Source organism: Fusarium coffeatum (genome assembly GCF_003316985.1).
Source record: "Fusarium coffeatum strain FIESC_28 chromosome Unknown BRIP53273_contig_69, whole genome shotgun sequence".
Taxonomy (NCBI): Eukaryota; Fungi; Ascomycota; class Sordariomycetes; order Hypocreales; family Nectriaceae; genus Fusarium; species Fusarium coffeatum.
In genome coordinates this window covers 30,539-46,275 of record NW_022157865.1, presented here as the reverse complement: position 1 = coordinate 46,275, position 15,737 = coordinate 30,539, and the positions used below count along the sequence as shown (strand labels likewise).

Sequence of the window (15,737 nt, the reverse complement as noted above, 5' to 3'; positions counted from 1 at the left end):
GAGAAGTCGTCACAAGAGATGAGTATACGTGTCGAGAGGATGCGTTTACAAGTCCTCCTCGTCACTGAAGACCTCCTCACCACGCTTTCGGCGGGCCATACGCTCCTTCTTCTTCTTTCGTGCCTCAGAAGAGCTCAGCTTGACCTTCTTCTTGGTGGTGACAATCTTGTTACCCATAGCGTCGAACTTCTCCTCCTCATCACCATCGTCAGCCTTGAGACGAGGACCAGCACCCTGACCCTGGACCCAGTTGTGGCCGGAAGGAGTCATCTTGCCGTCCATGACGGCCCAGACCTCCTCAGTCAAGTCCTTGGTGAACTCGGCAGAGTGAGTAATGATGATGACACCACCCTCGAACTTCTTCAGGGCCTTGGACAGGGCACCGAGAGAGTCACGATCAAGATAGTTGGTAGGCTCGTCAAGAACGATAAGATGGGGTCGCTGCCAAGAGCAAGCGGCAAGGACAGTCTTGACACGCTGACCACCGGACAGACCACGCATACGAGAGTGAGAAACAAGCTCAGCGTCGAGACCGAAGTTGGCGCAGTGAGTCTCAATCTCCTTTCGGACCAGAGGTCGGAACTGACCAGAGGCAAGAGCCTCCTTCATATCAACGTCAGCAACCATCTTCTGGTGAGAAGCCAGAAGCTCGTTACGGGGCAACCAGGCGTTGTCGGCAGTCATCATGGGTGTCCATCGCTCGTTCTTCATACCGATGTTCTCACCAAGGGCGAAAGAACACTCGTACTCGTAAGAGTTCTTGAACTTTCTTCGGCTGTTGATACCGATAACACGTCGCTGAGTACCCTCAACGCGGAAGATCTTGTCCATGGCCTTCTCATCAGCCTCGGTGATGATCTTGTTGGCACGGTCCATGGTCTCACGATCCTCACCAGTCTGGAATCGCCACTGGATGTACTCGGAAGGAGTCTTGTCGAGATGGTTATCGATGTGAGCGAAAGCGTGCTGCTTAATGTAGGCAATACGGATGTTCTCGTGCTGGTAGATCTCACCCTCGGTAGGGATAAGCTCACCAGTGAGGACGTTGATCAGAGTAGACTTGCCAGCACCGTTGGGACCAATGACGGCAATACGAGAGCCCAGAGAGCACTGGAAGGAGATGTCGCTGATCTGGGGCTTGGAAGTACCGGGGTACTGGAAGGACATGTGGGTGGCACGGAGAATGGCCTTGGCCTTGGTCTTGACACCCTCGAGGAAACCGGGCTCAGGGAAGCTGAACTCGATCTCGGACTCACCAAGCTCGTAGTAGGACTTGGCAGAGGGGTTGCGGGCGACGAAAGCAGCCAGGTTACCCTTGTAACGCTTGAGCTTGAATCGCTCGTAGTGAACGATGTGCTGGCAGACGTTGTCGAGGAAACCAGAGTCGTGAGAGACGATGATGGAAGTGCAAGCAGAGTTCTTGAGGTACTCCTCGAGCCACTTAACGTTCTTCACATCCAAATGGTTGGTAGGCTCGTCGAGCAACAGAATATCGGGAGCCTCGAAGACAGCACGGCACAGAGCGAGCTTCATCTTCCAACCACCAGAGAGGGCGCTGATCTCACCCTGAACCATCTGCTCAGTGAAACCGAACTCGTTGAGTTGCTTCTCGACATCGGCTTGGGTGGTTGTGACACCAGCCTCCTCAAGCTTCTTCATGGTCCAGTCAATGGTGGTCATCTCAGTATCAGCGGAGTCCAAGTCGTGCTCGACGAAGACAGTCTTGACCTCGGACTGCTTGGGGAAACCCTCAACCTGCTCGTTGTTGATGGCACGCATGAGAGTGGACTTTCCGGAACCGTTGGGACCGCAAAGACCGTAGCGCTGACCACGCTTGAGACGGAGGTGAGTCTGGTTGAGAAGAATCTTGGCACCGTAGGCAAGAGAGAAGGTGCAGTTGCAGAGATCCTCACCCTCTTCCTCGTCCTCCTCGGCCTCGGCCTCGGCGACGGCACCGGGGAGAGAGGTCTTGCGGATGTTCTCGACGACAGACTCAGCACTGTCGATGCCAGAGATGACAGAGACGTAAGCCTTGAGGTTGTCGACCCAGATGGTACCCTCAGTCTCCTTCTCGTCAACAAGCTGACCAGCGATGGCGGAGATGTACTCAGTGACGGGCTCCATCTTCTCGACGTAGTTGGCGAACTTGGGGGAAAGGGCAGCCTTAACCTTGGGCAGGATGATGTTGATAGCACCAGGGTAGGTAGGCTCAGGGATGACACCGTTCTTGATGTCACCAACACGGGTGAGGGTGTCAAGAGCCTGCTTGGTCTTGTCACGAGCCTCGGGGTCAGCCAAGTTCTCGTAGTTCTTCTGGAGACCTGGCATCATCTTGGGCAAGAAAGGAGCAACGACGTTGGGGTCGTCGACGAGCTTGCACATGTTGTCGACAATGACAGCGGTCTTACGCTTGATAGCGGTGTCACGCTCAGCAAGACCACGATCCAGAAGGGGGACCATGAGGGCAAGTGTAGGCTCCTGGACCTCAGTAACGAAAGTGGTGGCACCGAGCAAGTGAATGGTCTCGGGGACGTTCTCGGGCTTGGCGATACACTTGATAAGCTCAGGAATGAAACGCTCAATATCCTTGTTGATGATCAGCTGGCAAAGCTGCTCCATGGTCTTGTAAGCACGCTCCTTGACCTCCTTCTTGGTGTCCCACATGGACTCGGAGATGACAGGAATGAGCTCAGGAACACGCCAAGCGAGCTGGGCAGGAGAGTTCTTGACGAGGTACTCGACGAAGTCAAGAGCAGCCATCTTCTCGGGCCACTTCTGGGCAGATCGGATGGACTCCATGACAGAGGGAAGGGCAGCCTTGACAGCGTTGGCGTTGATGCCGCCAGCGATGGCGAGAACAGCACTCTGAGCGGCATTCTTGACAGCGGTGATCTTGTCGCCAACGGCGGCAAGGACGGCGGGGAGGAGGACAACGAGGTAAGGCTCGACGGCAGCGGAAACCTCGGCGTGAGAAGCGATGGCCTCGATGGCAACGCAAGCCTTCTCACGGGCGGTGGCGTCCTTCTTGTTGGCGAGCTGCTTCTTCAGGCCCTCGATAACACTGTAGACAAGAGCGGTTAGCATATGAACAAGGCTCAATTTTTTTGTGGCTCATAGAAGGGGCTGCCAAAACAGGGTCTAGCGCGTCCATTGCACCCAGTCGTGGAGGGGCAAGATTGGGCACCCAAGCGGAGGGGGAGGGGCAAACGATTTGCAGAAAAAAAGTTCTGATGCTCGTCTAGTCCAACGCCAATACCATCAATTCATGCCGCTTTCCAGCTGAGTGCCTCAGACGCAGAAGTCAGACCAGCATTAACTGCTGACTGCATCTGTCAAAGAGGCAAAGAGCCAGTGCATAAATGATAGATATCTGTCGTGTAGACTAAGTCCTCATCCTGTTGGACTGCCCGATGATCCCTGAACTGGAGAGCCAAATGATGGCATGGTGAAATAAAGTAACTTACTTCTCAGGAACAACCTGGTCACCGATGCGACCGTTGATGAAAGAAGCCAACTCGTTGGAAGACTCCTTGATCTCAGAGGACTCCTTGGACACGGTGAGCTTCTGGAAAAGCTCGTCCAGGACCTTGATCGACTGCTGGTTCTCGGTAGGCATGATGTCGATTTGGGATTTTATTTTTTGGGGTATAAGGAAGAAAAGAGGTCGTCGAAGAGACAGAGATCGATGGAGGAGTCGACTCTGTTGTATTCGGCGATAATGGAAAGTTCCTCTTTGATGAGGGGCGGTGTTCGTTCAAGGGAGGTGAATCCGAAGAACAAACTAGAACGCGAGTAAAGAAAGTAATGAGAGGTTCGTCTGGAGGAGGACGACCGGAGAGCGATGGAGGAAGAAGAAAGAGAATGAGGAGAGATGGGGAGGGAGAAGGGTGGTTGAAAAAGGAAGAGGAAGGGCCACAATTTTTATTACCTCTACCAGTGCACTTTAGGTTCGCTGCACAAATTTTTTTTACTTTGCCTCCGGCCACCAAAATTTTCAAAGCGCTGCCCATCTCTGCACTACCCCTCCAATTTTTCTACCCCTCCTTCCTCAGTGTTCGGCGGCGACTCAGCTTATCGGGTTTATCAGCGCTTGAGCTAAACCTAATATAGTAAGTGGATGAGGGCGGTGAGTGGTTTTGTCTTGAAAAGCATTGAAAGTTCCCTGGAGGCATCTCCGATTTAGTGCCTCGCTGGGCTAGACCCATGCACAAATTATGTTCCTTGTAAAGGACAGCGATTCACTATTTGCTGTCTTTCATCCATAGCCTGGGCTGTACTGTACTGTACTGTATCGATGTCAGATTCGGATTGCCTTATCTGCATCTCGTAGTCTTTACAATCTCTTCACCCTGAAGATGCTATCTCAAGACACCTGGCTTCCTCGAGGTAGTGTAGTCTGGTTTCCAACTGAAACTACCCCTCCAAGGTATCCATGCCCGCACTGGATCCAGTGCTCCAGTGCAAAAACTCCGTTGGGCTGTCGAGCTTGTTCCCAACGGTGGATGTTCCATGGCATTGCCATCAAAAAGGCTGGCAAGGCTCTCTCACGACCATCCAAATCTACGAATGAGCAAACGACTGCTCCAATCTTTTGTCCACCTTGAATATCCACTTCCCGCCGTCTCCCTGACGACCTTTACTGTTTAGCCGCGTCACAGATTCTTCGAGATCCTTGTTCCAACATCGATATCCAAATTTGCCATTGCCATCCTGACTAAGAGTACAGTATCACAGTATGTACCGTAGTATTCCTAGTCTCCAAGCCAATGACCTCAGATATGAACTCAACCATGTGGCTACTATCTCCGTATTCGTACTACCTCTTCAGCCTGGGAAATGGAGAGTCTTGACTCGTTGTGCACGGTAAAGCCGTTAAGCCGCCAGCGTGGATTTTTTCTTGTCGAGTCGATACTCGGAACAGCCCAGGATCTGGATATACTCCATCAAATCCGGTTTAGGTTTAGACAGTCACAGCTTATTGGAAGTGATCGGGCATTTAGAAAGTCTATTGAAGAAAAAACAAAGTGTTGGATATTTAATTCTCACTGCAGGGTATTCAAACCTCTCTCCATGGTTGGCTGCATGAATGGGCTTGACTTTGACAAGCTCAGCTCTTGTACACCAGGATAATGAAACAACAACTCAAGTCTGCTAGCCGTCGTTAATTTGCTACTGCCTTTGTCTTTTCCCGGGTCAAGACCTTTGCCCAACAAACGACGGACACGCCGAGTCTAAGTCATGATAGACACCCTAGTCCTCTTTAGGTAGCATTTGCTCCTCGACCTCGACCTCGACCCTTATTTGATCATGGGTGGTGGGACCGGCTTTACAACCAAGATGCTGCTTTTCCCAGCCTTTCCCTCCGCCACGTTGCCACGGCACTTGTATTCTAGTGGCTCATGATGGATGCCTACTCGTTAGTCGCTCTCTGTACTGTAACTGCTGTACTGTACAGTACAAAGAAATGATGATATGATCATTCCAGAGAAGATCGCTGAAACTTGATTCACAGACCAGATTATTGTGAAGATGATTCCAGGACTCGATATCGACATATCGTAGGTGCCAAATATTCCGATTTTGACCCCAGATAAGAATATCGCGGGGCCCCAGACCACCCCAGATTTGTGCCCCCAGCTCACCGACAGTTATCAGACAATACGTACTGTAATTAATTGTGCCTAAGAAAAGTGACGCTTCAGTTTATTAACAAAGTTGCGGGACTCTAAACACGTGAGAAGGAGAGGTGTGCTCTTTCATTATCCTCAGTCCCCCTCCCCCATGAAATCAGATTGATGCTATAGCTGCTTCTCGGACCACATGCAGGTCATGGTCGGCTTTAGCTTCTTGAACCCATATGATGTCTCTTTCCTTTTCGTGTTGGCAAGTTAATGCACTTTGTACCGGGTTCGTCATCTTAACGCTTGCTTAACGGCTCCAGCTGGCCACTCTCACTGTCTTCCATATAGATGTGCGTTACTTTCTCGAAAGAACATTTCTGGCCATTATTGGAAAGGATCCCATTGCAATATTGGATTCTTGTTATTTACATTATGCTCTGTCTGGGCTCAAAAACACGAGTTCACGGGGGTCGTTACCGCAACGAACTGGCTCGATTCAAGTCTTTGTTCGCCATAATGAGCCCCAATACAGTCAATTTTCAGTGCCTCAGTGTACTTGGGATATAACATCTAATATGTCTTTGTTGCTTGCTCTTGCGCTAAGGTCTATTCGTTGAAAGACTGCATTTGTGACCAACGCCCTCGATGTTCTTTGTTGACCGGATGAATCCAGTTCTGTAGTTTGATCTTTGTCCCGGAAAAGAGAATCCATGTGGCTACAAATAAATGCAGAAGCTTGACATCTATTAATATACCTGTATAGCACCCGGAATTTTGGACGACTTTGTAGACCCAGCTTTTCAAGTGACATTCCGAGATATCTTCCTCATTTCTGCGCCGCTTACGATCCAATAGCTGTCTTACCATGACAACAAACCCTCGAAGCTCGAGTCAACCATCTAGAAAACAGCCTCCTGATGGCTCCCCAAGTCTGCCAGAACATGGATCACGTTATCCTATACCGCGCAAAGCGAGTGTCCAGGGCAGTTATGAGTACATCCATTACCGCCCCATCTGGACAGATCCAACATGGCAAGACAAAGGCCCTGCACGAGACAAGACTGCGTTCAAAATCTGCGACCCTATCTTTGATCGACTACGCCCTGCTCTGTTGCCTCGAGATAACTTCAGCAACCCCACCATCTACGCCCAGCGATTCGGTATCTTCCCCAGTCGAACTGATGGCCGTTCTAGAGCATCGCCTACACGATCTGAGAGTAGAAAGCTCTTCAATGTCAGTACCGATATAAAGACAGGGAAGCAGTTGTTTGATCGCTTCGACGAGTTGGCTAAAGATGCCGGCCAACATGTAAATGACTACATGGAGCAAGCGAGGCCGGACATGCAAAAGATGAACGACACGGATCAAAAATATAGGCAGCAATACGAGGATCTTCTTATTGATGAACACTGGCAAAACATCCTCTTCGGAAGCTTGACTATGGATGAAGTGAGTGTTACAAGCTAATAGGCAACTTTTGGCATTTGCTAACAAAACCAGATTCTAGCGGAAGGATATTTCGTTAGGGACAACACCGAAGTGAATCAACTTTCGGGTCCTCTATATGGGTAAACTTGATCCCTTCTTCTTATACTTCTATCACTCACCGATGACTCTAGCCTTTTCGATAGGGAGCGCTGGGCGGATTGTCGTAAGCTTGGAAAAAACGCTGAAAGTCCTCGCTACGTGTATACTCTTGACGGTAAACGTGAGGAGTGGGATCCCAGGGTATGTGTATTCGAATTATACATGTGAAAGATACTGACGACTCATGATTCAAGAATAATGATCGTGTATGGGATGTCTTACAACCAGCTCTTCAGCTCGCCACTCGATTACTCCTAATGGATGAAAACTTCATCGATGGTCTGAAAGACATCACAAACCGCTTCTGGATCGACGAAAGACTGTTTATCGACATGGAGGATCAGAATAGAAACAAGAAAGTCCGCTTCCTGCGCGATCGAGACGCTCTAGGTCCCAGAAAGGTCGAAGGCGCCCAGAAATTAAAGGACACTGGTATTGATACCAACTCTCTTTCTTGGGAAGCCCTATGTCGAGTCTTTTCGATCAAATTGACCAGCGGATTTGATTCAAAAGGAAAGACCACGAAAGATCACTCCAGCCTGGGCTATTGTTTAGCGCCGCAGTTCTTTGATCATCATACTAAGATCATTGTACACATTGACGCGGAGCTGGTCTGGCCATTATTAGTAGACAAATATACCAAGAGCGAAAAGTTGATGGCTAACACCGTACTTGCGTCTTGTATAGCTCACGAGATGATGGTAAGTCCCCTCAGTTCCCAAAGTACCTCTGATGTTGACTGGTATAATAGCATGCATTTGTGTCCAGCACCTACAAGTGGCTACGCGAACCCGTTTCATTCGGCATCACAGACCCTGAACAAATTGCAGCCTGTAGAACACTAGATGTTGCACTTAGAGATTATGAGAATATAGACCGATGGGATGAGCCTTGCTTTGAAGATGACCACTTTGGCGAGGCTGGTCATGCCTATCAAGAACATGTAAGTGCCCCTCTCAATTCAAATATGCTATATGAGATAGGGGATGTTGACGAGAGATATCTAGGTCATGGCAGGTGGATACTGGCCTTTTACCTATAGTACTACGAAATTCAACATGCCTCCGCTCCTCCGAACAGCGGCCGGGCTCATATGTCTACATCTGAGAAGTGAATGGGAGCGCAAAGAAGTACCGAACCTCGAGGAGTCGGACGCTCATTTCACCGATCTCAGTCATTTTATACGCTTCGAAGATGTCAGCAAGTTTTTCTCGCAGAGTTTTTGGGAAGTCGCAATTGAGAAATACGGTTCCGCTGCCCTGAGGGAGCCGTCCAAGAAGCCTCACAAGTTCAACTTTTACCCTGCGGACCAGGAGTATAACGATTTAGCCATCGAAAGTTTGAATGTTAGCCCTGAACGCGAGGAGTTTCTTATAAAGGTCACAGACAAGTTGAAAGAGGAAGGGAGGTATATCCTGTACAATTATCTTTACAATATCGTTGCCGAAACAGCGTCTTATGATCTGATGAAGGAACGACTCCTGGGCGAGATTGCTAGATGGGTGGATGTACAACGCTGGGCTAAACTCGGGGGGGAGATTCAGATGATTCTCTGTGAGTTCGCGGCACACATCAACCAAGTACATCTGGCCGATTTCGATACAAAAAGCCTCGAGTTACTCTATGAGATCTGGGATAAAACAAGGGAAAAGCTGGGATGCACGGCGGACTGGGACGCCGAAATGCTCTACCAGAACATAGCACCCTTCGATAATCGTCGAGAACTGTGGGCACAAAAGCTACAGTCGGGTAAAGTCGAGCACTTTGAAGGGCGTGTGGTTCCCAGACTCATGGATTTCGCAAAAGTTGTTGAGAGAGAACTTGCTCATCACGAAACCCTGCTTTGCGAATTGTACCAGGGCGGAAGCACCCTTTTCGATCTCTGGGTGAGCGATGTACCGGAAGCCATGCCAGTATGGAGAGAGCATGTAAAAGACCTTCAAGTCGTCTTCAAAGACCTTGGAACTCTCCTGAACATTATAGGGGACGGTATGAAGAGACTTGAAGGGGACTGGGGACAGCGAATATTGACCCTTGGCGGAAGAGTCGAAGACTTGGTGAGGCTTCTCGAGTTGGATGCCTCTAACCACAACTGGCGTGATCTCATGTGGACATTGCCTATGCTACGAAAGTCACGCCGTCTGCCGCATCAACGATATTATTTCCTCGCTAAAAAGGAGATGCTGAAATTGACAGGTACGGATCTGCTGGATTTCGAGTCTTTGAGAAGGGACTTCAACAGAATATTCTTCCTTCAGGAGTATAAAATACCCCTTTCAGGAGAGAATATAGACGAGTTGAGCATTGCTCAGCGGCTGTCTGGGACTCTAGATGACGACCGCGGCGACAACGCTCGAGACTAACAGATCAAGCGACCATCCACTGGCATTTTCGACCTCGATGGAGTGAAGAATCTTGTCGGTCGGCTCAACGAGGAGCAAAAAGCAGCGCAACAGGCCAATAACGACCGCATCGCCTCCAATCTTCGTAGCAACAGAGGTGCTACAACTCTGCAAGGAGAAGCTGTCGCACAGGCTGGTCGCACACCTCTAATCCCGCCCAAGTTCCAACAGATGCAAATGGACAATCAACCAGTTCCGTTCTCTGAATCCAAATCATTTAACGGCAACAGCGGTTCCTTCTCAGTTTACTCGGTGACTGGTTCTCCTTTCCCAGCACATGAACCCAACCAGCCCTCTGCGTGGGTGGCCAACTCTGCCGCCGATCTGGCAGTCCAGGCAAATCGGCCACTGGGCGGTGCTACACCAGCAGCGCATGGTACCATGCCCCATCCTTATGCTATCCGCGAGACGGTCACGGAAGATCTTCCACACACAGCAGCGTTCTCTATTCCCAGCAGGGATCCCTCAGCTTTTGTCAATCAGCACCCACGAGAAATCATGGCAGCACCTGTAAATACTCCTGGAGCTGGCCCTCTTGGGGTCACGTATCAGCAACGGGAGCAAGTTATCGACTCTGACTCGGATATCGACCTGGCTGATGTGCCGGCTGGTGGCCATGCGGCTAAAGCTGGTGCAGTGTTAGACATTGGGCCTAGCAGCAGTGACACTGACCTTTCAGAAGATGAGACGGGAGAGGGCAGTAACACAACTCCACTTTGGACTTCAGATGAGAATGAACAGGTAAGCACTGGAAGTGACGAGCTTTCCAGATCCAAGAAGTACGAGAAGGGAGTGAAACGGCAGACTTTGAAGCGCAAGTCAAGTTGGGCACCTGCTCCTGTGAAAAAGCAGAGAGTTGAGCCTTCGAAACCTGAGCGGAAGGTCAATCACAGAAAACGAAAAGGAGAGTCCGTGTCTTGGAGGAAGGTTTTATCAGGCCTATCTGGTGGTTATTGAGTGTGTTTGAGGTCGTGCCTTTTGAAAGTTGCTTTTTATACCTGTATGTATCGATTCATGTAGATTCTTACTCTGGGCTTTTATACTTTTCTTTTTGATTCAAGGCAGATTCGTTCGCCTGAACTTTACATATCTCAGTCAGTCTATTACAATTATCCGATCCCCAAGTGACCCTGAAAGGGTATTGATGAGTTTTGACATTGGACATTTTGTATCTCTGCTTTGTATAATCGGCCCAACTTTGACTTACTCACTGACTCTTGAATGCTTCTTGAAGAATGCCTCTTGAAGTTCCATTCATACAATGGTACTCCAGAGCTGATGCAAATGCTTGGCTTTCATGAATGGGTGTTGCCCCTCCTTCCCAAGCTTCGAAACCGACCCACTTTGCAGAGCTGGAGCTTCCACTACTAGGTACCTCCTTAGGTGGATGACAGAAGAATTATCCCTCCAAGGCCCAAAGTGACAAAATAAAGTAGCCCAAGTTACCATTCTAGGCATACCTTACACAAGGTAACAAAATTATTTCGTCTCCTATGCTCTTGGCAGCCAATCTTCTGACACCTTAACGCTCATTCACCTCCATTGCTCTTCCCATTCAGACTTGAACCAACAAAGTTCAAGGCAGCACATCACGAGTCCATATCTCCTTCGAGTATAAAAGGCCTGCCCACCCCAAGCTTCTACTGACATTTCTTCATTACACCTTCAAGAACAGAAACAAGCAGATTCCACTTTGTACCACCTCGGGCTATTGCATCATACCCAACCTCACCAACAAACCAACAACAAACTTCAGTCATTATACTAAGCCTTAGTATAAACAAAAAGGTTTATTTTTCTTATTCTCTTGGGGAAAAGAAGATTCATGCTGACCATCTGACAGTTCTTTCGAATTGCTACCCCACTACACCTCTTGCACTTTCATGTTCGCCAGAAGACTCGTCACAATGGTTACCCGAGCTGTCGACGATATTCCCACTCTCTCCCAGCTCTATCGGGACACAAATTCTCCTCTCTCCGCGGCCGCCTCCAAGTCGACCTCTAGCTCTTTTACTCCAGATGGCTCTCTCAATGACCGCATCGGCTTGACCCAGGGAGATATCACCAAGTTGAAACTCGATGCCATCGTCAATGCTGCCAACAGGCGACTCCTTGGCGGTGGTGGCGTCGATGGCGCCATCCATGCCGCTGCAGGTCCCGAGCTAGCTAAGGAATGCCGACCGCTTGGTCCTATTGAGACTGGCGACGCTGTTATTACCAAGGGTTACAACCTTCCTGCTAAGCATGTTATCCACACCGTCGGTCCTGTCTACGGCATGAACGACACTCCCGAAGAGAGCCTTGCCAGGTGTTATCACGAGAGTCTGAAAGTTGCCGTCAACAATGGCGTGAAGACCGTCGGATTCAGTGCTATCAGCACAGGTGTCTACGGATTCCCCAACGAGTCGGCCGCTGAGATCGCTTGCGAGACCGTGAGGGAGTTCCTTGAAAGTGAAGAGGGAAGCAAACTCTCTCGAGTTGTGTTCGTCACATTTATGCCCGTCGATGTCAAAGCGTACGACAAGACGATTCCGTCAGTATTCCCAAACTTCTGAACTATACACCAACTAACCAACTTGATACAGAAAAGTTTTCCCTCCTGCGAACTAAAGGACCGAGGAACCAAGGCACGATGCGAAGCACTTGATAAGCAAAGGAAAGGGTCATGAGCCTATCTTAGCCTTTTTGTAGTAACTTAGTTCACCTGGGAGATATTTCAATGTTCCCCCTAGTAGATTGTTTAAAGAAATGAGAAAAGTTTCATTGATAGAATCTCTATCGGTCTACCTAACTGCCCGTCAGGGTGTCAGAAGAATTGGTATTTGAAAGTATAAGAGACGAACTAATAGTCAACTCATACTAACTTAAGCTGTAATACCTCAGTGCTCGTTCAGTTCCAGATTTTAATCTTGTTTGTACTTAAAAGCTCTTCTACCATTGCATAGGTACGTATAATTTATACAATTATCGCAACAATTCATTGGATATATAAACCATCAAAGTGCTCAGAACCATAGCTGTCCGAAAAGGTAACTCCAACAGTCCCCAAAACGAAAGCGAAGCGCAATATAAGTACTGAAAACACAACATAAACATACCATAATCCAAATCAACCACTCCAAATCAACCACTGTGTGACCCCGATCCCTAGTTGCTAGAGCCACCCTTCTTCTTGTTGTTGTTTTTCTTTTTATTCTTCTTTCCCGACTTATTATCACCAGATGCCGCTTCTCCCTCAGGGGCATCCGATGTGTCCTGTGTATCTAGAGTCTCGGTGGCCTCTGACGCAGTCTGGGTCCCATCATCTCCAGTTTCTGGCGCCTTTCCGGTGTTGGATCTCGTGATGGCTTCGTCACCGCTCCCCTTGATGGTATCACTGAATTGCGAAAGCATTGACTTCAGTTCATCTACCTCAGCTCGCAGTTTGCGAACTTCAATTACGGCGGGCTCGTCTTCCACATTCGGCTTGGCGGTCTCGCAGGTCTTAGTCCAACCTTCAGCCTCCATATCCAAGTCTTCTTGGAATTGTTCCCACTCATGAATCTGGTCGTCATCTTCTTCGCCTCTCTTGCGGTTACTTCGAATCTTACGCGCATCTCGTTTCTCGAGTAGAGCAGCGACAAAAAGGAGGGGTGAGTATAGCACAGCCATAACACAGTCGTTGATAAACTCATAGGTGGCCTTTGGCACCCACCATTCCAGTAGACCTGAAATGACCATCTCGATAAGGTTAAATGGAGCAATATAGACATTCTCGTCAGGAGCTCGGACGAATTGCATTGTCTTCTGTGCAAAAAGCGCCAGATACTCGTCGTCAGCATTCGAATAAATACCCTCGTAGGCTGAGTTGTAAAGCGCAATGAGGATGTTAAGCAGAATGATCTAAACCATATTGTTAGCTCCGACCTCCTAGATTGCCTATTGCGCATCTCTTCACTTACCATGACAACAAAAGTAAAGCAGTAGTAGAGAATTAGACCAAAGGGATGTCCAAAGTTCTCGAATCCATCAAACTCAGGACTTTGCATGATGGCTTTGAGCATGGATTCGATAATGAACCAAGTGTCCCCCATAATGTTATCATCGGCGATGTCCAGGCCAATGAAGGCTTGAAGGAAGCCAACGATGACAACTATGAGTAGCGCGAAGAAAATGAGCGACTCTTTCATCATGACCTTCAGCACGACTAGCATAGCACCAAAGAAGCGGAAGCTATCGAAATAGAGCAAAAGGCGTGACCAAAACATCGGCGCGACGAACGATAACAGATTATAGCTGAGCTCGTTGTACTTGTTGAAAACTTTATCGTTGTCCCAGTACACTTGTCCTATAATGCGCAGGACCAACGAGGCAGTTAAGAAGGTGTAGAGAATGAAGTTGAAGACGTTCCAGAATCCGATAATAGCATAGCCGGCCTTCCAAAACTTGAGGCATTCGTCGCAAACATAAGCAAAGGTGAAGATATAGAGAATAATCTCAGCACCATCAAGCACTCCTGTCGGATTTGCAGAGTTGACTGCAGCCGTGTAAAGGCCCAGGTAGATGACAGAGAAGAGTAGCTGGGCAGCATTCTGATAACGAGGGGCGCGCATACGGTCAGGATCCATGTGAACAAGGAAATTTGTGTTCGCCTTGTTCTTGTAGTCAACAAACTCGGAAGGGTCGTCTTCGTCTTGAACCAGCCAGCCACGCCAGAGATATGCAATGCATTTCTGGTAGCCGGAGGAACCAATAACTCGAACAGCGTGCAAGTCCACAGCTTTCTCGATGACATTGGTTGGTGGAGTAGGAACCTTGCCAATCAGGAAAGAGTACCGGCGAAGAAGGACGTGATGCAGGAGATATTCTAGGTCTTCTTCTCCTTCGATGCTAGCTATGGTCAGCTAATGTCGAGTGGCAAGCAAGGGCAATGGATAGGCTATGCGTCACTTACATCTGTTTAGCGATGACAGTGCAAGCAACAGCGCGAAGATCATGAAGGTCAGCATCCCACAGCTCGACGATCGCCTCGCGCTTGAACCATTTCATATTAACTAGCAGAGCATATACCTGATGATATCGAGTCAGTAAAAGATTTCAAATGCACAACAGGACAGGTTTAACTCACGACGCATGCACGATACTTCTGACCACCAGCCTCTTTGGCCGCCTGGACAACATTTTTGGTAATGACCGTACTGTGAGAGCGCGTAATGGCACTTTCCTCGAGCTCGCAGGGAACGCATTCGCGAATCAGATGTCGGAGTCGTAGGCAAACTTTCATGACCTCGGCAGGAGGAGTGGCAGATGTGATGCCCTGGTTACGGTGATGAGAGAGAACTGATAAGTTAGATCAATGGCCAATTGCTCTTCGCTAGGGCTAGCGGGGGAACTTACGAGCTCTCTCCTCCTCATGAAGCCATTCACGACGGCTGGAACCATTGGAGGCATCACCACCAAACAGGCTCTTGAAGCGCGCCCAAGTGCTAGGCATAATGACTGCTGTGAGCCACGAAGCTCAGCTGCTGATTTGAGTAAGAGAGTTAGGTGTGCTGAAGACAAAGGGAGTTGAGCTGAAGAGAGTCTCAGTCTCAGGCTCCGGAGGGAAAGAGTTGGCGTCGCGTACAGTTGAGTTAGTACGAGTCTGTCTTGGTTGCAATCGGCCGATCCACGAAAGCGCAATGCTGCTGTGTCGCAACGGATCAAACTAAATTTGGATCCAGAAGCGATGCTGTCTCAGAAAGATCTCTCTGTGCAGCGATTGATTGACGGCTGATTGCAGCTTGCAAGACTCAGGCCTGGACAAAGGGCCTCGGAGATGAGATTGAAGAGGAGAAAAGGAAAACCAACTCTTCCAACTTCTTTCCCTCAGCTCCTTCAAGGTTCAATCCACCGGATCTACCTGCGGGAAGGAGCTACTTTCGCGACAGTGATGACGTTGTGAAGGCCATCAATTGGTTCACGGACCTGGGAAGGTCTGTGCTCTTGCTCCATCTTGCCCGGGAGCTTGTTTACAATGGATGCTTGCAGCATCGCGGGGCGCGCTAATCCAATGAATATCCGTGGGAGACAATCATCCATGATACGTCCTTCGATTGTCGACAAATGAAGACTCTTATAGGTTCATTGATTACAGATTATAAAATT

The 15,737-nt window shown here is 49.0% G+C and overlaps 4 protein-coding genes across 4 annotated transcripts; 2 read left to right on the top strand and 2 right to left on the bottom strand.

Annotated features, from left to right (window-relative positions):
• Positions 1-45: 45 nt before the first annotated feature.
• Positions 46-3,616, bottom strand: FIESC28_03215 (uncharacterized protein; the record flags this gene model as incomplete). The annotated part of the gene is made up of 2 exons (XM_031157364.1): positions 46-3,061; positions 3,465-3,616. 2 exons carry the CDS (start codon positions 3,614-3,616, stop codon positions 46-48), a joined length of 3,168 nt encoding a protein of 1,055 aa, XP_031018496.1.
• A 2,870-nt stretch (positions 3,617-6,486) lies between these two features.
• FIESC28_03214 (uncharacterized protein) lies at positions 6,487-10,568 on the top strand (the record flags this gene model as incomplete). Its single annotated transcript, XM_031157363.1, has 7 exons — positions 6,487-7,071; positions 7,123-7,190; positions 7,242-7,350; positions 7,404-7,910; positions 7,961-8,152; positions 8,217-9,405; positions 9,616-10,568. The coding sequence occupies 7 exons, from the start codon at positions 6,487-6,489 to the stop codon at positions 10,566-10,568; spliced, it is 3,603 nt and encodes a 1,200-aa protein (XP_031018495.1).
• Positions 10,569-11,518: 950 nt separating this feature from the next.
• On the top strand, positions 11,519-12,221 carry FIESC28_03213 (uncharacterized protein; the record flags this gene model as incomplete). The annotated part of the gene is made up of 2 exons (XM_031157362.1): positions 11,519-12,144; positions 12,197-12,221. The coding sequence occupies 2 exons, from the start codon at positions 11,519-11,521 to the stop codon at positions 12,219-12,221; spliced, it is 651 nt and encodes a 216-aa protein (XP_031018494.1).
• Positions 12,222-12,758: 537 nt separating this feature from the next.
• On the bottom strand, positions 12,759-15,084 carry FIESC28_03212 (uncharacterized protein; the record flags this gene model as incomplete). Its single annotated transcript, XM_031157361.1, has 5 exons — positions 12,759-13,493; positions 13,553-14,480; positions 14,545-14,660; positions 14,719-14,930; positions 14,988-15,084. 5 exons carry the CDS (start codon positions 15,082-15,084, stop codon positions 12,759-12,761), a joined length of 2,088 nt encoding a protein of 695 aa, XP_031018493.1.
• Between the last annotated feature and the right edge of the window lie 653 nt (positions 15,085-15,737).